Source organism: Pseudopipra pipra, chromosome 3 (assembly GCF_036250125.1).
Source record: "Pseudopipra pipra isolate bDixPip1 chromosome 3, bDixPip1.hap1, whole genome shotgun sequence".
Classification (NCBI taxonomy): Eukaryota; Metazoa; Chordata; class Aves; order Passeriformes; family Pipridae; genus Pseudopipra; species Pseudopipra pipra.
In genome coordinates, this window is record NC_087551.1 from 48,555,893 (window position 1) to 48,578,694 (window position 22,802).

The window sequence follows — 22,802 nt, forward strand, 5'->3', positions numbered from 1 at the left end:
GGAGGAATTCGAGGAAGTGTTTTATTAGCAGCTCCAAATGGAAGAGCATTAACCCTTTATCCTGTGTGTAATAAAAATAGTCTCAGTTACTGAATTGTTGGGCCATCTATATAGTGTATTGCACCAGGCCTGCGTGCTTCAATTATAACCATGCAGAAAACTGTGAATAATGTATCTGTCTGCCACGTTCAAGTCACAAGAGTATACTTTCATTCTTACTGTGATGAATGATTATTTTATAGCTGTTTTGAATTCATGTACTTTTGAATAATTTTATTGATATTGTGTATTTTGGTAATTATACACCGTGTAACAAAAAGACTGCTTATTTTTTCATGCCACACATCAGTTGAGGTGTTATCAGGGTACTTGAAGCAGTTATTGCTTGGTAAAAACATCTTACATATTTTAATATGTTAAATTTGTACTTGTGTATTTTTTTGAATGAGACAACCTGCAGTGAAATTATATTGCTGAAGTGCAGAGGGAAATGTCAGTTCAGGGTTTCAGTTTTCAGCATGGTTTGAATTGCTGCAAGGTAAAAGACCTTCCAGAGCCGTATAACTGGTAGAAAAAGCTGGTGGTGTCACTTGCACATTTGTAAACTTGGTAGACTTTGACTGACAGAAGAACAGCTCCTTTCATGGCTCTTCTTTGAGCTTCTTAAAAATCCCTCATGGACTGCTATGCAGTCTCATCTCTATGGGCATTTTTTTAATGGCAATAGTGGCTCAATTTTTTGTCAGTGTGAGGCTATTTTAACTATTTTCTTCTCCTCCAGGATTTGCTGTAGTTTAGTTGACAGTACACCTATCTGCTTTTTATTGAATTTTTTTTATCCCCTTTAAATTGATCCTGGATTTTTGAGAAAAGGAAACTAAATAACTCTGATTCTCTCTAAAAATGTTGACTCATTTTTATAAACGGTAGGACAGTTCTGACAGTAAGCTGTTTAAAAGGTACCTGGTGAGTGAGAACAAGGGTTAGATTAATTTTTACTTGTGGTAGTAGCAAAATTGCCTAGGAATCCAAGGGCAGAGAATGTGCATACCACAGTACAGGTCTTACAGGCGAAATCCTGTTTGCAGCAGTTGTCCAAATCTGTTGTTTTCATTCTGAAATGCCAGAATGAGGTGCTGTCTCCTGCCTGGGATTCCACAGAGGGCTGACTTGAACAAATTTTGAGAAGCAGTTGAAGATTGGAAGTAGATACTCCATCCAAACTTCTCTTTTCACTCTTCCTAGATAGCGTCTCTGTTCTGACAACAGGCTAAAAGCTGCTATTTTCATATGTTTGTGTGTATGTACATATACATATACATATATATATATATACAAAAAATGTAAAAAACCACAAAAACACAAACCCTACTATTACACTAATATGTATTTTGTGTATGTGTGTGTATATATATAGCTATCTAAATACTAGCTTATATAGTTACTATATATAGTGTCTTTATTTTACTTGCTATGTACTATATTGCTATTATATATGTTATACTTTGTTTTCTCTGTATAGTAGATATCTTTGTGTATGTTTGCAGATAAATAAGAGAGAGATCTAAAAGTTTTAAAAATGGAAAATACTAAATTGTGGGGGGTCGAGACATGTAAATGTCAAAATACTATCAATTCCATGACCCCACTGACCCCAACAGATTTAGGTGCTTAGGTGTATAAGAAAAATTCTGAAAATGGGATAGAGTGTATAAATGTTTTTGGAGGTTGTCATATTTCTTATTTTATTCTATATAATACATATTTGTACATTATATATATATATTTAATATTTTTAAAGGAAAAATATTGTTATCAGCAGAAGAGTTTTTTTAGCTCTTGGAAGGCTGATTATGTTCACATCTCCTATAATTTGTGTCTCGCATCTGTTTCTTTACCTTGTATTTTGTTCCATTACTCTTTTCTGTGGTACCAGAGACAGAAAACCAGCCAAGCCAGGAGTATGTGGAGTCCCTGCAGCGGCTGAAGGACACACTGAGCGAGCTGGAGGGGAAGCAGCAGTCCATTGCCGGTGAACTGAACGAACCCAGTAAAGTTGAGAAGGCCCTGCAGCAGGCAAAGGTAACACCTTCACAGTGAAGTGAGGAATCTGCTAACTCAACTATGGTCATCTTCTGTTCTCCTGCTTTCCTTTCAGTGGGGTAACTAATGTTACTCAGAGAGATGTTGGTCAGGTAGTGGTGTGTGGAAGACACTTCTGGAGGTGCTTTGTTGAAAGCTGGGTTACCACAGGCTGCCAAGGGACATGTCCAGCCAAGGGCTGGCTATCCCTGAGCCTGCAGACTTCACAGCTTCCCTTGCTGCCTGTGCCAGGAGACAGGGCGAGAACTGAGATGCTTGACTGGGGGAAGAGGACCTCAGACAGCCTTGGTGGCTTCCCCAGGCACTCTGGTGTGCATGTATGTCTTGTGCTCACCAGTCCCAAAGCAGTTGTTAAGGCCACAAAAGTATCTCTCTCCTAGAGGCTTGGTTGGATCAGGTTGGTGACCTGATCCAAGGTCTGCTCCTTTGCCGCTGAGTTGCTCCTTTGCTGCTCCTATGCACCACAGCCATACCTGTGCCTGGCCTGCTTGGGCTTGCTGTCCTGGAGAGGCCATGTCCCTCCATGTGGCAGTGCAGGCTCCCTGCCTCTGCCCTTCTGCATAGGCCATGGTGTATGGAGTATTAATATAATACAAACCACATAGACCCGGCTAATTTGGGGGTTCTCAGCCAAATCCTCTTTATTCAAATGAAACAACACCTTATATACGTGGGTTCAAAGTAACACGTGACTCCCCTGACTACTCACCAGGGGTACCTCATTACTCATGTACATGGGAGTACATTTGGACTTCATTTCCCATGATGCCTCATCCAGCATCCTTCCTGTAACCCGACTCCTACGATGGTATGCAGCCTTGTAACCCTCCCCTCCAAGCACTGGTTAAAGCCCACCCAGATGTGAGGTGCCTGCCTGCCTAAACTGTGTCTGAGGGTCAGCTGGTTAAAGTGATCCCACTTCATCCTGGTTGGATGTTTGGAGACAGTAACTGTGCTTCTCTGGCCTCTAGATTGCCTTTCAAAGGGAAACAGTGTTTGTGAGCCATAAAGGTAATTGATAACATAAATTCTGTGTAGTAGAAACAATATTTTGTTTCCTATTGTGAGCCTATAAACTAGAGGAAAAATCTGTGGATGACAGTTGCTTTGTAAATGTCAGTTACTGGGTCAGAGGTGGAGCTCTCTCCAGGGAGATAATTGTGCATCTCTAATACTTTTTCTATTTTATATTTTTTTTCCCCAAAAAACCCTATAAACAACTACTTTCCTGTCTCCTTCACCATTCCTCACTGCTTTTGTGGAATCATGCTTAATTCGGAAGAATGATTTTTTTTTTTTCCCTCTGTGATCGCATAAGAGGGGCTTCAGGTGACTCTGAAGGAGCTCTTGAGCTCTGGTTGATGGGTGGGGAGAGGCCCTATCTGATTATATCCTTATCTGTTTAGCAGAAAGTGATCATTTTTAGAAGTCGTGTAAACAAAGGTGTTAGTGCTTTGGTTTTTTTGAGCTAGCAGATTAAAATAAGTTTTGATTCTTGTGTTTTCTCTTTAGCGTTGCTTCTGTATTGTTAAAAGTTGGCAGAGATTTTCTGGTCCATATGCTACCTGAATTACAATGGCATTCAGTCTTTCAAGGCTTATCTTTTCCTGCTTCTGCCCAAATTTCACCTCCCCCTTTTCTTCAGAGAACTAATTAACCTGAAAGGACATGCTATGCTAGTGTGGGAGCTTTAAGGAGTGTGACAGGAAATAGGAACAAACTGTAGATGATGAGCTGCTTGTGGACCTTGGGATTGTTCAGCTTCTGCACTGTAGCAGGTGCTGATAAGTGCTTCAGGCATAGACCCAAGGCAGGGAGGGATTTGCTCAGTCTGTGGTCCCTTGCACAGAAAGCTCTTGTTTGCTGAAACAGACATCCCTCTTCCCAGTCTCATTTCTACCTCATCACCTCTCCTCTTAGAAGAAATGGTACACTTTACAGGGAAAGGATAAATAGGAAGTAAATCTGAGAACATAAACTTATAAAAAAATTCTTCCTCAGTAAAAATACAGGAAAATGTATATGCACACATTCCACATGTACACATAAAATGCATACACTAGCAAAATTAAATGAATTAAATTAATAATCCTTTCATGTGTTCATTCCAAATTTCTCTTAAGCAAATTTAAGCTGAATAACAAAAATGACCAGTTCAATGAAATGGCAGCGTTTTTCATGGCTTATACCTTCAGCTGGTTTTTATTTTTATAATATTAGTAAATTAGCTCTTTCAGATCAAGAGGTTGTTTCTATCAGCAATACCACAGTGAATATATTCAGATTGTATCCTCCCTGTATTCCAACTGGAAAAGTAGTTTTCAGAACTATCTAGGGCTTTCTTTGCAGCTAGATATTGTATTTTACTTTACAAAACTTGGAAGAACACTCTCAGCCTGTTTGTTTATTTTCTTTTAAAGAAACAAACACCTGTGGGTGGAATAAAAATACTGAAGTCCTGGTACACTTACATCGCAGTTTCTTTTATGACTTCAGTGTAGCATAGCCATTGCTTTGTTAACTTGCGTGACAGTATTGTACAGTGCAGGAGAGGTGTAGGTACCTGGGCTTGTTTAGCTACATGGCCAAGCTTTGCTATCCCTTTTGTAGTCTCTGCTGCTGCACCAGTTGAACAGATGAAGATTTTTCTACTTAAAAGGTTGTTTCAACATCTTTGCTGCAATAACTACAGTAACTGGAATATAACTCTTCACTGAATCTATGTGCTAAATCACTGCACAATGAAACTTTTGAAGTACTTGCATTTGTATGTGCGTACCTGTTGTATGGCTAATACTGGAAGGACACGTTTTTTCTTTTTTCTTTGTTGTAGGCACTGTGTGAGACGCTGGAAGCCCAGAAGCCCAGGGTAGATAAACTTGCTGAAGAAACAAAAGCTTTGGAGAAACATGCTGCTTCGGATATAAAAAACATCTACGCTCAGGAGTTCAAGCATCTGCAGGGACACTGGGACAAGTTAAAGCTCAAAATTTCCAAAGATGTTAAACTACTGGAGGGAATTACATCCAAGTTGAGAATATTTGAGGTAAAATGAAAGGAATTTTTTTGTTACATAATGTTAAATAACTCAGTTGCTTTAGAGACCTTTCTTTGTCTGTGTTCTTGCAGGAGTTAAGATGATACTGATTGAGAAGTGATATAGTGGTGAGCCCCTAGTCTGACAGAGGCTGAAAGCATATGTAGTGTATTTGTAGCAGAGTAGAAGTGGGCTTTTAATGTGCCCAGGATATTATCTTCTAACAGCAATACTTTTCACATAAAATTAGTGTCTCCATCTTTCAATACCAGAAGCAAAGGTTATGCTAAAGTCAAGGGTATGTCAGCTGTGCTCACTGGTCCCAGCAGTGGCAGATGTGTTCTACTGTGGTGGTTGGCAGATGCCCAGTGCCTTACTAGTTTGTCATCTATAATTGTAATTCCATGCTTGCTACAGAAAACCTGCTCCTTCAAGTGGTGTTTTGGTCAACAGTAATAAAGAGTTAGTGCAGCCTGTTAAAAAAGGAAGTAAAGAAAATGCTTGGGTATTGCAAGTTTTCCCTTTCCAAATGATGGCCTCTGAAGTGTCAGGAAGTTATCAATGCTTAACCCATTGATAACAAGGGGAGTCATGAGTGCTTAAGTAACTTATCTGAAGTGGACTCAGTATTTACTGGTTAGATTGATTTCTTTGTGTTTGCTTTAACTCCTTTCTTTAGAGTATTTGTATTCTTGTGGGGAGAGGAAGAAAAAAAATAAGGAAAATAGGTATATGAATATACATGAAAACATATTGTGATTTAGCCTATGATGATATCGTTGTGAGCCAAAAGTTAAATAGGCACTAACCATTCTTCACTATCAGCTTGAAAGTATAAGCTCATCACAGCAGTATAAAAGCCCAAATACAGTGCCATTGTTTTTCCCTAGAGTATTGTTTAACTAGGCTTTAAGTTTCATATTATTTTCCTTTTCATATTTCATTTTAAAATTCAAAAATCAAGAAGGTGCTTTAGAGATCCTCTTATGAGGAAGGCACATTAGCTAGCAAATAAGTATTTTCACATGCTTTAAACATATCTTAGTGTGTGGATTTATTTGCATTCTTTTTAACAGAAGATATATCACACAATTTATAAACATAAACAACTGTCTGTGCACTCTCTTCAGGACATTGGTACTGTGCACGCACACCACCACATTTCCTTAAAAGTTTCTTGCTCCCCCTTCTCTCTGAAGCAGCAAATGATTCCTTTATTTGATAGTCGATTCAAATTTCAATTTGATAGTGGGTTTTATTATTTTCATTTTTCTTTTATTTTAAGCCAGACAGGGTCTTTAATGACTACTCGAGTACAGACATGTGTTTAAACTGAAATTTATATTACGAAGGCCAGGTAACTGACTTGCATGATGTTTCAGTGAAAGTTGGACAAGCCGTTGCTAATTATGGTTCAGAAGTAGTGAAAGCCTCAATCCCATTAAAGGTTTTACTTGATGGAAAAAAATGCTGAAGGGAATAACTTGATCATGCTTGTAAAGTGTTATTCACTAATTATTTATTTCAGGACTTGAGCTGCTCCCAGCAGTGTGTGTACGTGATCTGTGTGTATGAATAGCATAGATATGGTAGTCCAGTCTGGACTAGTGGACTTGTAAATAGAAGCCACAAACCAGCTTATGAATAGGAAGGGGAATTGTAGGCTTTCAGAGGGAAAAAGTTTGTTTCATTTGTTAGGCTGTACTACCTGAAGCATAAACATAAAAGCTGTCCCTGTCCCCAGCCCCCTCTGCCATAAGTGTGTTCAGAAACACGTATATTTGTGCTTCTGCTTTTCGTTTGGTTCCTTCAAACTCATCCTTTCAGTAGCTGCTTGCAGCAGTCTGGGATGATGTGGAGCTGTGGAGCAGCTGGTGCTGCTGGTCAGCAGGAGCTGACAGCCCAAAGTGAGGTGGTTTGTAACTTCTAAGGCTTAACCAAGGCCTTGGTGATTACTTTTCAGCAACCACGTCCTCATTAATTTTTCTCTTGACTTAGACCTAATCTGCAATATCCCACCATGTCTCATTCACTTACCATCACACTCTGATCTTAATTATTTAGCATGACAGAGTAAATATTCTGCATGTAAGTTTGCCTCAGTGTCCTTTGTGCCACAACTTTCTATGAGTCTTATTCCTCAAATGGTTGCAGATTTGCAGTTGCCTTGATTAGCTGTAGCTACACTGTGCAAAACCTACTTACCTCATGAGTTTGAGCAGCGTTTTTTCCCCTGCCTTAATTTGTTGTATTTGCAGAATTCTTCTTTTTCTGCACTTGCATCTTGTTGAGTAGTCTGTACATGCACCTACTTTCCTAAATCACAGCTTTAACTGTGTGAAGAATGGATCTTGAAAGCCGAAATTCTTGTATTTAACTGAGAGTATGCTATTGAGAGTAGGGTAAACATGTACAGTATTAACATGGCAGGTTTTCGATTAGTGATCAATTATTTAGTTTTTTCAGTCAAAGGTGAAGCATCCTGTTCTCCATAGCTGTCCAGAGTGATATTGGTACCATATACCATGTATATGAAGCACTCACTGATGAAGGATACAGATTTTCATGCCCATGTGACTTTTGAATTGCTATGGAGAGCAGAGCATTGAAGCAGCGCACTGTTTTGTGTAGATCTGAGAACAGAATTTGCTCCCCAGTAAGATGTTAAAAAATTTTTTTGTTACTGTAAAAGGAAGTACAGAAACTGAAAAAGAAATTATAGCAGAAGAAACAATGAAGACAATTATTAAATACTTGTTTTATTAATATTTGCTTTGTTAATATTATTATTCTTAATTGAAAATGAAAGAAATTCATATTGATGCTGTCTGTAGAAATATGAGGCTTACATTGGGGGCGTTTTCTTATGAACGATATTTTTAAGTATGCACTTCCTGTGTTTTCCAAATGTTTCATAGAGCTAGGAGTGGATGAACAGTCGTGTTACATACTCTGATTTTTTTCCTTTTGAAGGAGTGGTACTAATCTATAAAGAGACTTTTGTAGTCTGGCACTGTATAAATAAAAATGAGCATGTGGAACAAGTTGAATAAAAATTCTGGGTACTGCATTGAACAGACCAGGACATAACTTGTACTGCATGAAAGATTGGTATGGCAGACTTGGTATGTGGTCCTGGTGCAGACACCGAATTGGTCAGTAACACTGATACCAGAGACACAAGATCAGTTTGGAGGATGGCTAGGCAGTACCTCCTTGGTTAAGAAAGAACTTGAAGCATCCTGCTATTAAAGGGGAAAAAAAAAAATAAGTGGGGGAGAAAAGAAAAATAAATAAAAAAGGAATAAGTGAATGTCAACTCTTGGAGAACATGTGGTTGTGTGCAACTAGATGCAAGTGTTAGTTTATTTTTAATGTTTCTTTTTTTTCCTAATTCACCTTTAAAAGCGGACATTTCCCAAAACAGCACTCCTTACATTTAGGTTTTTGAAAAGAAACAATGTCAATATTCTTGTTTTAACAGTAAGCAAACAGATGAACAATGCTTAAAATGTCCTTGTTAGTCTGATGAGCGAGTTGGTGGCAGATCTGCCTGTGATTCCTGCTGCTTAGGTGGCTCTTCTGTTATTTGTGATGTGATAGAGGCTCCCCTAACCTGACAACACATCCCTTAGTGACATGATCTGGGAGTGATGTTTTACTAGCAGACTGTATTACTCATGAGATGAGAAAAATAGACAATATTATCAGTTTTACATCTTGTATTTTCTAGAAGAAATTTTCTGTATCTTGCATTCTGTGTTATCATACCTGGAATAATGAATGGCTTGCTGCATCTTTGATTATGTATCACCTTCAGATCTTTTAAATTTACTGCATGGCTGTACATCATGTGGTTTTTCTAAGAGTGAACGAGTTAAAATTCAGCACATTTGATCTTCATTCCTTCCTGAAATAAGTTTTAAATTTAAAACTGGTCCTGGAGAAGTGAAGGCTCTGGGGAGACCTTATAGCAGCCTTCCAGTATCTAAAGGGTGCCTGCAAGAGAGCTGAAGGAGAACTTTCTACAAGGGCATGTAGGGATGGGACAAGGGGTAAGGGCTCTAAACTGAAAGAGGGTAGGTTTAGATTGGGTATTAGGAAGAAATTCTTTACTGTGAGGGTGGTGAGGCACTGGAACAGGTTGCTGAGAGAAGCTGTGGATGCCTCATCTATGGGAGTGTTCAAGGCCTGTTTGGATGGGGCTTTGAGCAATATGGTCTAGTGTAAGATTACCCTGCCCACGGCAGGGGAGTTGGAACTGGACAATCTTTAAGGTGCCTTCCAACCCAAACCGTTCTATGATGTGGATGTTCATGTCTAAAAATTGTGAACTCTTGTACATCAGCAATCTACACTAGTTATTTGACCGTTGATAATTATTTACCTGTGCAATGAAGGAGCATTTATTTAATGAAAATTCTGTAGACTTGACTTGTGATTCAGCAAGTTATTTAAATGTGTGTCTAACTTTGAGTAATCCCACTTAATTCACTTCAGCTACTTATGTAAATATCTTATAGTAAGAAAGCTAAATTAGTTATGTGCTAAAATGCCTTGTCAAATGGCAGCCTTTATAAATATGTATTTTTTTACATTAAGCCATGGTTCACTGTTAAGCCTCCTGGGGTCTGTTTTCTGGAAAATGATGTTCAGGCTAATCAGCTGCAGGAAATTCCCCCAAAAGGAAAAGGAATGAAGAAAGTGTCATGACTTTGACCTCTAATGGTAGCATTTGCCTAAAAATAAACATGAACTTAGTCTAATGGTTTTTCATTAGTGCAGACATTTTTTGAGAAGCAATGGGTAATGTATTGGTCTTGAAAAAACTGTTAGTATGAGATTTTTAAGAAAACAAAGTGTGTGCTTTCATCCTCAGTGACACGCAGAGTAGAAGGTGAAGCTGATGAGCTTGACTCTGCTTCTCAATAACAGTTCTGTATGATAATGATTGTGTCAGGATAAAGAGATGCCATCTATTGAAAAACCCCAACCAAACAGTCAAAAAATGTTGATTAGAAGAAGTCCAACTATGTTATTTAAAAATGGCAACCACATAACTTGATTAGGACAAGGAAAAATTCTTTTTGTGCTTTAAATTTGCATTGGTTTTGTTTGTAAGGACGATTTGGAACATCCACAATTGTGTGGGCAGGAGACAGTGCTTCTGTCTCCCTCTCTCCCTACCTCAGTGCAGGATGTAAGGCAACTGCCAGCTGTTAGATCAGATAACTCTGAAACTGGGTACGTATTTACTCTTTTCCCTAGGAGTTGCTCTAGCGGGTACAGTAGCTGCTATTGGCCTCAAACTGATAGGCTGTTTTTTTTTTTTTTTTTAATTTTAGTGATTAGTCTAATCTTCTGTGGTTTTTTTCCTTTTATGACTGTGTCTCTGTTACATGAATGGCTTTCCCAGCATGGTTTCTACCTGTTAAGTATGTTTAGCATTATTGACTCCTCCACATACACATTTTTGTAGGGTCCTTTCTTTTCCTTAAGAGTGCAGTTTGCCTTTCATCAGGTTTGGTGGAAACCATGCATCGTTTTTGTCATCAGGAAAATGCTATTCCCAGCCAGGTCCTTCATGTGAACCATGTACTTCTTGAAGCCATGCTCTCCGCCTTACTTGATCGTGTGGTTCTGTGTGATAGCCTGGAGCATTGCAATGTCAATTAAACCATGCTCTGGTGGATGGAAGAATATCACTGTTGTAAATTTAATTTTTGTATACACTTGAGAACGGAGAAATTTTGGACATCCCTGCCCTCCAAAAGAAAACCCACAACAAAACAAACCCCAAAATGAAACCAAAGTTGGTCTGATGCAAAACCAAGACAATGCTAGCAGCTTGTAGAATATTCTTTTGATACTAGCAGAATTTGAAATGCAACTATCATACATTCTTTATCATGATATTGTATCAACTCTTCCTTACTATATTTGTTTAGACTGACTCAAAAGTTGTTCAGAAGTGGATGGATGGTGTTAAAGACTTCTTAATGACAGAAAAGGCTGTTCAGGGGGATACTGAAGGACTTCAAAGGCAACTTGACCAGTGCACAGTGAGTTTTGTTCTTTTAAGGAATCTTTTGAAATAATGAGTAGCATCTTTTCTTTACTATTTTACTTTTATTAATAAATATTGTCCATAGCATATTCCATATAGCCCAGCAGAAGAATCGTTGTATCTTTCTTCAGGGTGTATTTTAATTAGTTTCTTGTGTGTAGCTATAACACTTTGTGCTTTTCAAAAGCCTTCGCTGATTCCTTCCTAGTCAGTGGCACATAATGATCACTGTTATGTAGAATTTCATCTTATAGCAAGTAATTACAGTGTACGTTCAAATGTTTGTTTCCAGTAGAGTATAAACTGAGGTATGCCAGAAACAGCAGGGTATTTAGTGCATGTGATCTTCAAACTTGCGTTGTTCTGGTGTTGACATTTGGCATGTGAAAATGTTTATGCTGTATATGGCAAGCTGTATTTTGTTTTTTAGTTCCGTGATTCTGATGTTTTGAACCACTAAAGGATTGTTTTAAGCAGTCTGGGATTGAACACTGTATCAATCTGCTCCTGAAAAATTTCTCTGGAATAATTAAAAGTTAGAAAACTATTAGTAGCCTATAAATATATGTAAAATCTTGCTGAAGAACAACATTCTTTTTCTCCAATGTGTGCTCAGATGTTTGTCAATGAAATGGAGACAGTTGAACCATCACTGAAAGAGATGAAAGAAGTAGAAGCTGCTTTAAGAGCTCAGCCTATTGCAAGCATAAATACTTGGACAAAGTCTAGGCTAGTAGACTGCCAGACTCAATGGGAGAAACTGAGTAAGCAGGTGAGTTGTTCTTTCTTTGCTAATACTTGCTTGTTACTACAGCTGTCTGTTCGGTTGTGTGGCTTGGTAACCTTGTAATTGTTTGTAATTAAAAATTAATTTGTTCACTTTGTTTCATGCTGCTCTTTCTGGGGTGTGTGGGAGGGAAGTCTGACTTTTGTTTTGCTGTTTCTGAAATCTGGAATTTATTCTGTCCCTGTATAATTTCTGTCTTCTTCCAAGCAGCTTTGAAAAATAAGTGGCTATAAATAGGCTACCACACCAGTCCGGTGTATTTAGTTGTTTCTTTTGGGTAGAAGCTTTTTGCTGTCTTTAGAAACACAATTCTTTTGTTGCAGTTCCTGGTGAGCATCTGTGTTGGAGAGCCTTGCTGTTCATATAGAATCCAGGTTGTTTGAGCTGTGGAGAGAAGTCAGGCCTGAAGAGTGTTTTAGTGCTCTGTATAAAGATATATCTAACTATATGATACTTGTAATCAGAAGAGAGTTTTATTCTGTCTGACTTTTTCCGGGATTGTCACCTTACCTCTAGATTTTGTTGATCTACTAAAAAGGGTTCATAAGTTTGTGAGTGTGTGTGTAAAAATAAAAGTCTTTTGTTAATTAAAAAAACCTGAATATGTTTTGAAAGTAAAATATTTTGACAAAGACTTGTGGTTTTTCATATATAGAAGGACATTTAAGTAACAAAACTGCTGTTCCTTTCTCTACCTTGGATTCTAGATCATTAGTCAGAAAAATCGTCTGTCTGAAAGTCAGGAAAAAGCTGTAAATCTGAAGAAGGATTTGGCAGAGATGCAAGAATGGATGACCCAAGCTGAAGAAGAATATTTGGAAAAAGACTTTGAATACAAGTCCCCTGAAGAGCTAGAGAATGCGGTAGAGGAAATGAAGGTCAGCAGTACCAGCTCATTGTAGAGTCCTGATTAAAGAGAAACAAAACTTAATGGCTTTGGGGGTTGACCTTTTGTGGGAATATTATGTGTGTGGAAAGGAGCTTGGGTCATGACAAGGGTAGTGGTATTTTACATTTTTGCTTTGTGGAATTTTTGTTTTTTAAAGCATAAACTGTAAAAGCAGATGTTCTATTTGGCCACAAGGTGGTAGGGATTTCATAATGAATAACAGCTTGCCCAGTTGTTGAGTCAGGCTTACTTTGTATAGCATATTAAACACTAAGAATATGGAAAGTAGGAGACGAAACTTGAGAAAGAAAAGGTGATGCTATACCCATCTAAATTAGAGGTTGTGAAAACATTCTTCCGCTTCTAGCTCTTGGGCTTCAGTTTCTTGTCCACTAGGTATTGTAACTTGACATTTAGAAAATTTAAAACGGGTTTAAAACAGGTCTGTTTTAAGGTTATCTTGTTTTTATCATCTGTTGCAGCGATCTCTTAATATCCTGAGTTGGAAGGGATCCACAAGGATCAGTGAGTGATGTTGGTCCCTGCTTCTCTAATTTTGGGTTTGGTGGCCAAATAAATGGAGAGGAAGGAAATATTTTTGTCTCATTATAATCTATTTTCAGTTGAATAGGTAATTTTCTTGGATATAGGTACAGAGTAAATAAATCTCTGAGGTTTTTAATCTGAGAGCTCAGGCATATCTTCATAGATGTTTTGACTTGTATGTACACTTTTTAAATGAGTATCCACTACACTGTTACTCAAAGGACCATAGAAAAGAATTTTCTCCCTTACAAGTGCTTTGACAAACCTATTTGAAGTTTAGAATTGTTCTTTTTGAAGAGATTTTCTGAAGCAGTCTTTAACAAGTGTTTTAATATATTCATGTCCCTTGAAACCATTTGAGATTCACATAGTCTGACAGCTGGCTGAACACAAGCCAAGGAAAGAAAGAACCCTCTTTTCATTGGCAAATCTGTGAGACTTTGAGCACATTTACCTTTGTCAAATGCAGATCATATTATGTATTTTAAATTTGACAGTTATGTTACTGAGCCAGTAAGTTTATTGTAACACTTGCAATTCCTCTTTCATTTGCAGTAACAATAGTATCCTGGGACTACTTTTAGGACTGGGAAAGAGCGCTCTCTGTATTTAACTAGGCACGTTTTTGCATATGGTTTTGACCTTGCCAATTCTGCTCTCATTTGAACAGTGTGGAACTCCTGATGACATTTGAAGGAATAATTTTAAGATAAAGAGTAGATGGTTTTTGATAATCCTGCCACAGAATGTATTCCCCAAATTTTCCATTCTTTGCCCTTCCATTAACTGGCTTTTTTTCTCTTTTACCATACATTTAGAAGACATCTTGAAAAATCTGTATGAAAACTATACTGTCATGTACTAAATTCTACCATAAAGTGCAATGCCTTGTTATTAGAAATACTTCAACTTCAAAAAAGTGTTTTTGAAACCTGAAAAGAAAGACAAAGGACAGTCACTATTTCTAATGGCTTCTGTTTGTCTCAGTGGAGACAGGCTCAGACTGGTCTGCCTGATCTGTCTTCCAGCTATCTTCCTTCCTGAATTCTGGTTAAAGCAAAACTTGACAACTGATAATATTATTACTCCAGACCTGTGCACTGGGAGTTGTACTGTGCCCAAGAATACATTGGCAGCAGGATTTCCAGTGTAATATTGCTGATTTTTCCATTTGAGTGGTGAGTATCTGACTGTATGGCAATTAAAGACTGCTCATGTAATCCTTTTTTCTTTGGGCAGAGAGCGAAGGAGGATGTGTTGCAGAAGGAGGTGCGGGTGAAGATTCTCAAAGACAACATCAAGATGCTGGCCACCAAAGTGCCCTCTAGTGGTCAGGACCTGGCAACTGAGTTGAACGTTGTGCTGGAGAACTACCAGCTACTGTGCAATCGGATACGGGGGAAATGCCACACGTTGGAGGTAAGAATGATAGTCATATCGTAGTCATATCTGTTCAGTATCGTTATTGATGATCTGGATGAGGGGATTGAGTCTATCCTTAGTAAATTTGTGGACAACGCCAAGTTAGGTGGGAGTGTCAATCTGCTGGAGGGTAAGAAGGCTCTGCAGAAGGATCTGGACATAACAATTCAATGGGCTGAGAGGCCAAGGTCCAACACTTTGGCCACAACAACCCCATAGAGTGCTATAGGTTGGGGGCAGAGTGGCTGGAAAGTGGCCCAGCAGAAAAGGACCTGGGGGTGCTGGTTGACAGCTGTCTGAATATGAGCCAGCAGTGTGCCCAGGTGGCCCAGAATGGCATCCTGGCTTGTATAAAAAATAATGTGGCTGGCAGGATCAGGGCAACAAATCATCCCCCTGAACTTGGCCCTGGTGAAGCCATACCTCGAGTATTGTGTCTGGTTCTGTGCCCTGCACTACAAGGACATGGAGTGTGTCCAGAGAAAGGCAGTGGAGCTGGTGAAGGGTCTGGAGCACAAGTCCTGTGAAGAGCGGCTGAGGGAGCTGGGGTTGTTTAGCCTGGAGAAAAGGAGGCTCAAGAGTGACCGTATCATGCTCTACAACCACCTGAAAGGAGGTTGTAGCCAGGTGGGGGTCGACCTCTTCTCCCAGGTAACTGATGACATGACAACAGTCTTAAGCTGCACCAGTGGAGGTTTAGATTGGACATTAGGAGGAATTTCTTCACTGAAAGAGTTGTTAAGCGTTGGGATGGGCTGCCCAGGGAGGGGGGGGGAGTCACCGTCCTTGGAGGTGTTTAAGGAAAGACTGGACATGGCACTTAGTGTCATGGTCTAGTTGGCATGGTGGTATTTGGTCAGAGGTTGGACTTCATCTCAGAGATATGTTGCAACCTAATTGCTTCTGTGATTCTGTAAAATGGGGACAGGTGCCACAAGAGGAATGGAGAACGATACTGAAAATGTCTGAATACAGTAGCTTCAGCATAAATGCATTTTACTGTGGCTCCTTTCCAAGATTGTTTTCCCTTGAAATGACATCCTTGGAATCCATGAGATACCATCTAACTTTGTTTTTATAATCTGTATTGTATTCAATGCTTCTGCAAATAAGTAACCTTGTCTCACAGCTCTGTTATTCATCTGTGCATCTTCCAAAATGACAAAAAGGAATTTACCAGAATTTAAAGGTTGAAATATAATAATAATTAGAACATGTAGTTATGGTCTCGGATAGGGTGTGCATGTCCTATCTTTCAAGTGGAGTGGATGGATTTTGTTACATTCTTACATAGTTAAACAAACTTGTGTGTCAGTGATAGTTTTAGCATGAGTTTAGAGACTACTAGGCTTATTTCTCTGTATCTTCCTGCTATAGCTGTAGGTTTTTCTGTCTAGACCATACTGTGCCATGGCATATTTTTGAATATTTTCTACTTGTCTGTTTTAGGTGAATTTCTCAGAAACATATCTGTAAGTTGTTCACAGAGTATATGAGCTATTCCAGGCATTCTGTATTCTAGGCTATTTTTTTTTTCCTGTTTCTCCTAGGAGGTGTGGTCCTGCTGGATTGAGCTGCTACAGTATCTTGATTTAGAAACAGCTTGGCTAAACAATCTGGAAGAAAGGGTGCAAATGACAGGAAATCTGCCTGATAAATTGGATGCTGTCAATGATGCCCTTGAGGTATTATAATGGTTCTCTTGGATTAGTAAATTTTCATGTAGCTCCATTAAAAAACAAGTAAATTCTTCACTTCAGTAGAATGCTGAAATGTGCTGAGTATTCTGATTCTTCATGTTAAATGAATGTATTACTCTGAATCAGAAATGGATATTGTTAAGATCCTCCACCAAAAGTGGAATTTTTCTGTACAGGATCATGCTGTACTTGGTACCATAATAAAATTGTATGCTGTCTCCTGGCCTCTGCAAATTGATTATTCCTTCCAGTGTTATAGTACTATGAAATGATGTAAATAGGCAAGAAATGCTGTGAGGCTTAATTATCTAAAGTAAAATCACCTCTGTATTTGCCTTGTCACCATTATGAATTAAGCCATAACTAATTTATGCTTTTAGAGCGCTTTCAAGACATTTGAGGTGTTAAACTTCTGTGTATGTGGCCATATTTCCAGCTCTGAAAATACAGTAATATTCAGTGCCTTGACCTTTAAAACTTTTTCTGCTCATTAGTCCCTGGAATCAGTCTTGCGTCATCCAGCTGATAATCGAACCCAGATTCGGGAACTTGGGCAGACATTGATTGATGGAGGGATTCTTGATGACATCATCAGTGAAAAATTGGAAGCTTTCAATGCCCGCTATGAGGAATTGAGTCACTTGGTAAGAACTTGGGGCTGGGGTTGAAATAAACTGGGGTTTTCAGCTTAGTAATCTGAAATGATTCTTGTTGGCTGAATTCATAGATGCAGGACTGCAATATAGGAAAAGAGTAAAAAGCATCACAGTGTTGTCAGCTGTTTTTAATTTGGAGTAATGCCAAAGAGCAAGATGCTTTTCTTTTTTTTGTGACTTGAGTCAGGATTTGTTTTGCAAGCTTAACACACCCTTGTACTGCAGGGACCCCCTTGTATTTTTTTAGATAATTGTGACAAAAAGGCAATTCCAAATTTAGGAGGGAAAGCTCAACAACTGACGTTAATATTACCTTCCTACTGCCATAAATACTAGTGAGTGGCTCACGAACTGTAAAAATGAGGAGGATAAGTGACATTTTCACTCTTTGAAATAGCTAGGAAGAAGTCACAGTGAAATAAAGAACAGAAGGAAAACATTCTTCTCATTACCTATCTATTATGTTGTCTTTTTCCTCTTTTCCTACTTCAGTCTAACCTTTTATAGATTTAATAAGTAGAGGAAGACTAGCTGTATTTCACAGTTCAGGTTGCATAGATTTTTAACTTGTGTTCCATATCCTGGTAATACAGGCCCCTGCCAAATTGTATGATGAGAGTTGTTTTCTGTAACTGCCAAAGTGTAGTTATAGAGGGGATTTTGGTTCATGCTCATTACAGTGAGCAACGTAAATGCAGTGCCCTCAGCTGGGGGCTATGTGCTGTCATTTAAGTTAGCATTCACTACTGTTTTTCCTGTTGCAACAGTATTGCAATATAAAAACCTGTCTGCTTTGGTAGCTGCAGTGCTGACACACTAGGCTGTTGACAACTCTCCACATCTCTGTATGTGTATGTGTACATACACTGGTCTGTGCATGTGTTGATAGTGGGGAATTTAGTGACATTTCAGATGAACTTGGATGTTTTGCTGTTGAAGGAAGGGGCAATAAAGGGAAAGAACTGTGAACTTCTGTTTTGATACTGTAACATAACAAGTTTGTTGGTTTTAAAGGAAATGCGTGTGTTTAGACACCAAACAACACGTGATGTATTGCGAAGTCCCCGACTTCCATTGAATAGCTAGTTTTTGAAACTAGTATGTTTTTAAGAGTACTTTCTTCCAGAGGTGATAGGAAAGACCTGTTTTCGCTCTTCTGTATATCTAGCAGCACAACTCTCTGTGCCACTGTTTGTCTGTTACTGGTTCAAAAGCCACAGCAAACTTCAAAAATCGCTGCCTACTAGTGTTCTTTTTAGCCAGTCCTCCTAGCATAGGATTTTTTGGGTCTCTCTCACTTTGTTTTGAGAAAGTTTACTAGAATTTGTATTGAATTACAGCTCCATCTTGTCTTATCTTTCTGTCCTGCTCAGGCGGTGAGCCGGCAGATCACTTTGGAACAACAGCTTCAGACCATGCGAGAAACCGACCACATGTTACACGTCTTGCAAGAAAACTTAACAGATCTGGATAGACAGCTGACATCTTACCTGACGGATAGGATAGATGCCTTTCAGATGCCCCAGGAGGCCCAGGTATTTCAGTACAGTTCTTTGCTACAAAACATTTTGAAATATTTCATCATAGTGCTCAGCCTAGACTTAATAATTCATGAAGGCTTTATTTCAGTCCTGTGCTGATGCTCTAGGAGTTACTTTTGTAATCTGGATTGTTCTCTTCTTTTAAGAAGGTTGTATTGAATTACAGTGGCTTTTAATTTAGCAAGCTGTCACCAAAGACAGAATATTTAAAATAAACCTGATGGTGTTTGTTTTACAGAGTAGATTTACTTGTGATGGGTAGTAGGTGGTAAGCAAACTCCCCTTCCCCTCTCTGCAAGCAATTTTGTGTTTTTCCTATTTTTCTGAAATTGCAGAAAATTCAAGCTGAGATTGCAGCTCATGAATCCACCTTAGAGGAGCTCAAGAAAAGTGCTCGCTCTTTCCCTCCTGCTTCTCCCGAGTGCAGGTCTCCCCGTGGTGGAACTCAGCTGGATGCTTTGCAGGTAAAAATACGAGAGTCACACGCACTGCTGTGTCAGGCCGTAAATTGTTTGGTGCAGTCAAACAAATCTCAGAAGAAAATATGTGCTTTTACTTGCTTTCATAAGGAAAAAAGCAACTTTAGATGAATTGCATAAGGAAGCTTAAATTTCACAAGTATCATGAGATAAATGGTGAAAGTCAGAAAGTCTCTGTATTTCAGTAGAATGGGTATTTTCAAAGTGTATGATACAGAATTACAGCTCTTTCCGTTGGAGATTAGGAATAGGTGATGAAATTGGGCTTGGCAAATAGTGGTGCCATGTATTGCCACTGAGTTGTGGTGGCATGCTCTGTGATGGGAAATGCTCTAAATGTTATTTTTTGAAGTGCAGCTACTAATTTGAAACAATCTTTTTACATAATATTTATTAAAACAGAGAAAGCTTCGTGAAGTATGTACAAAGTATCAGCTTTTCCAGAAACCAGCTAATTTTGAGCAGCGCATGTTGGATTGCAAGCGGGTTTTGGATGGTGTAAAAGCAGAACTTCATGTCTTGGATGTGAAGGATACTGACCCAGATGTAATCCAAGCTCACCTGGAAAAGTGTATGGTGTGTATGCAATGTTCTTACCACATACTTGGGGGTGCTTCTTTCTTGTGTGATTCTTCTTGCTTAAACTCTCTCCTGAGGAACTTTGGCTTAAAGTCCTCATGGAACTATTGCAACTCATTGGGAAGTGCTAAGACAAAAATTGCTAACTAAAAAACTCATATTCTAGGTGAGAATGTGGAAATAAAAGTAGTGGACTGCTGATCACAGATATGGTGAAACAGCTGAGTTTATAAAAACTCCCTTCCCTGGTTCATCCTCATGTTCTGGAGAAGCCTCACAATCATTAGTATTTGAACAAAACAAATACTTTACGTAAGATGAAGTACATATAACAGTGTTGACCTTGGAGTAATCACTGCTAAATTATTGAGCTAATTCTTCTTTTTTTGTGTGTGAAAATAAAAACTAGAATAAAATATAGAACATTGGGAGTCTGAAATCTTCCTGTTAGACACTGCTGCTAAGCCACAGCTCAGAGTTGAAGTGCCATTTGATGCTAAGGTCCCCAAATGAAGCAAAATCTTAAAATCTGCATTAAAAATTTCTCACCAATGTACCTATTTGTGTTTTTAGAAACTCTATAAGACCCTGAGTGAGGTGAAATTGGAGGTTGAAACTGTCATCAAGACAGGAAGGCAAATCGTACAGAAACAACAGACAGACAATCCCAAAGGGATGGATGAACAACTGACAGCATTGAAATTTCTTTACAATGACTTGGGGGCGCAGGTAAGAAAAACAAATATGCAGATGAATATTTGTCTGCATGTAATTTCCCTTTTCTGTTGTTTTGATGTCAGATGCTATTCCAGGTTTGATTCTGATACTAGGCTAGCTGCTACATCCAGGAGCGATCAATTGAGAGATTAAAGATTATTCGTAACAATCTTGTAGTTGTGCAAGGCCCCTATGCTCACAGAGTGTTCCTGGAGGAGGTGTAGCCTTGAAGAAAGGACAATTCATAGAGCTTTCATTGTTATGGCAAAGCTGACCTCCTATTCATTTAAGTCTTTGAGCCCTACAAGATAATTTACGGTCAGTGTCATAAGTTTTTGAGTTGAGCTAAGGTTTTTTTAGGAGGTGTCATGATACTTTTGAATTGTAGTCCATCTAAATGGTTGCTCTCAGTATGAAATAGAAAATGCAGGCAAACCTGTATTTCCCATGAACAGTATTAAATATTGATACGAGTAATTTTCTTAGTAATCGAATAGTTACTTATCCAGGTGAAGTGTTTAAAAAATGGTTAAACCCTTGGGGAACAGGTAGGACTCTCTTTCTAACTAAATTAAGATAGAAGACCAAGTGGACTCATGTGCATTCAGAGCTCTGTGAATGAAACTGTGGGTAAGGGGCCAGATTAGAGTGTTGAAATATCTTGGAATGGGCCCTATGAAATATTTTACTGTTGTAAAGTTGAGAACATTCACGAAGGTGTGGATTCTAGTGGGACCTGTGTGTCTGTAACTCAGAAAGCATGTAGACAAGAGATTAGGAAAGGCAGAGTTATTTGCAGTATAACGTTATGATTTTTTTTTTTTTGAACTGAGAACAGAGCGCAATTTTTCAAAATGTCAATTGATTCTGACTGCTATGAGTGGATTTATTCTCAAGTCTGTGTTAAAGTTTGACCAGACTAATTGTGTAGCCAGTGAGAAATAGAATTGATTATACTGCAGCAAACATGAAATTTCATACCTGTTTTACTGACATGTCTTGAAGGACAGACTAGATTTTCAGTGAAATTTTTCTTTACGGCTTTCTGCTAGCAGCTCTTTCAAAATACAAGAAAGGAATTGAATTTTAGTGTTTGAGTGACTGACTGGATTCTACATCCCCTTGAGTTTCAGTTAAAGGATCATAATAAAGTGTAAACATCATTTTGGTGCTTACTAGCTATAAATTGGTATGCAGATTTCTTTGTCTCCTTTAAATGTATCTTAATTAAAAATTATTCTAGTTTTATATATTCTGTGTTGTATAGTAAGATGCAGATGTTTATAAACAGTCTTTCTTTTCAGGGTCCTTCCGTAATGCAAGACAGCCTTAAGATGCAAGGATTTTGTATATTTGGGTGGATATTTTAGCTGGCTAGCACTTTTGGGTTTACTATATTTTAAAATATATTTTTTTCTTTTCTCCCCCTTTTTTTTTTTTTTTTTGGTAGGTGACGGAAGGAAAACAAGACCTTGAAAGAGCAACTCAGCTGGCACGCAAAATGAAGAAAGAGTCTACCTCTTTGTCAGAGTGGTTAGCCACCACTGAAGCTGACCTCGTGCAGAAATCCACTGCAGAGAGCTTGCTTTCTGATCTAGATTCAGAAATTGCCTGGGCCAAAGTAAGTATGATTACTAAATATTTGTAGATAAATTTCTAACATTATGGCAAGACTATGTAGAAGTGGCTGTGAATTTAAATCCCTGTACTTATTCCTAAATCTCTCATATCCTAAAATTTTAGTGGATTCACTAATTCATATTCAGTATGTGAGTGAGGCTGATTTGTTTCATCTTGGGCATCTTGCTTCAAACTTAATTGGCTGGTAAAATATTAAAGATATTACTGCATATCTGGTATTAATAGGTATTTAAGACTTACTGTGTCTCTCACACAGTTCATCAGTATAATATTTTTTAAGTTATCAGCAAATATAATTGTGGACTGGGTCAAATATTTTACTAATAGAGTAAACTGAAAGTGCATTGAAAGTTTAATGAAAAATTGAGTTTCTAACCTTTCATTGAACCAGCTTTGTCTTCAAAATTGTGACTTTGTGAAACGAAAGACTACTGTTTTCTTTGTTTTCTTTCACCTCCAAGTCAAAACTTTTCATGGAAACAGACAAATGTGTTAGCTACTTTTCTTCAGAGTAATTATATTTTCTCACACTGTAGAAAGTTGGGTGTTACTTGGAGTTAGCAACAAGTGTCAGTTGATACAGATCAGCAATACTGATCTTTCCAGTTTTGTTTACAGTCACTTTTTACTTCTAGAAT

General features: G+C 38.3%; 1 protein-coding gene across 4 annotated transcripts in view; it reads left to right on the forward strand.

Moving 5' to 3' along the window:
• UTRN (utrophin) overlaps window positions 1-22,802 on the forward strand; it is a 369,967-nt gene that overhangs the window by 100,397 nt on the left and 246,768 nt on the right. For all 4 annotated transcript variants that reach the window (XM_064649024.1, XM_064649025.1, XM_064649023.1 and 1 more), the window contains 13 exons: window positions 1,937-2,082; window positions 4,937-5,149; window positions 11,089-11,202; window positions 11,824-11,979; window positions 12,702-12,872; window positions 14,669-14,848; window positions 16,402-16,536; window positions 17,046-17,195; window positions 18,581-18,742; window positions 19,084-19,212; window positions 19,630-19,803; window positions 20,380-20,535; window positions 21,974-22,144. In XM_064649024.1, the coding sequence (XP_064505094.1) occupies window positions 1,937-2,082; window positions 4,937-5,149; window positions 11,089-11,202; window positions 11,824-11,979; window positions 12,702-12,872; window positions 14,669-14,848; window positions 16,402-16,536; window positions 17,046-17,195; window positions 18,581-18,742; window positions 19,084-19,212; window positions 19,630-19,803; window positions 20,380-20,535; window positions 21,974-22,144 (2,057 nt within the window). The remainder of the gene's footprint in view (window positions 1-1,936; window positions 2,083-4,936; window positions 5,150-11,088; window positions 11,203-11,823; window positions 11,980-12,701; window positions 12,873-14,668; window positions 14,849-16,401; window positions 16,537-17,045; window positions 17,196-18,580; window positions 18,743-19,083; window positions 19,213-19,629; window positions 19,804-20,379; window positions 20,536-21,973; window positions 22,145-22,802) is intronic.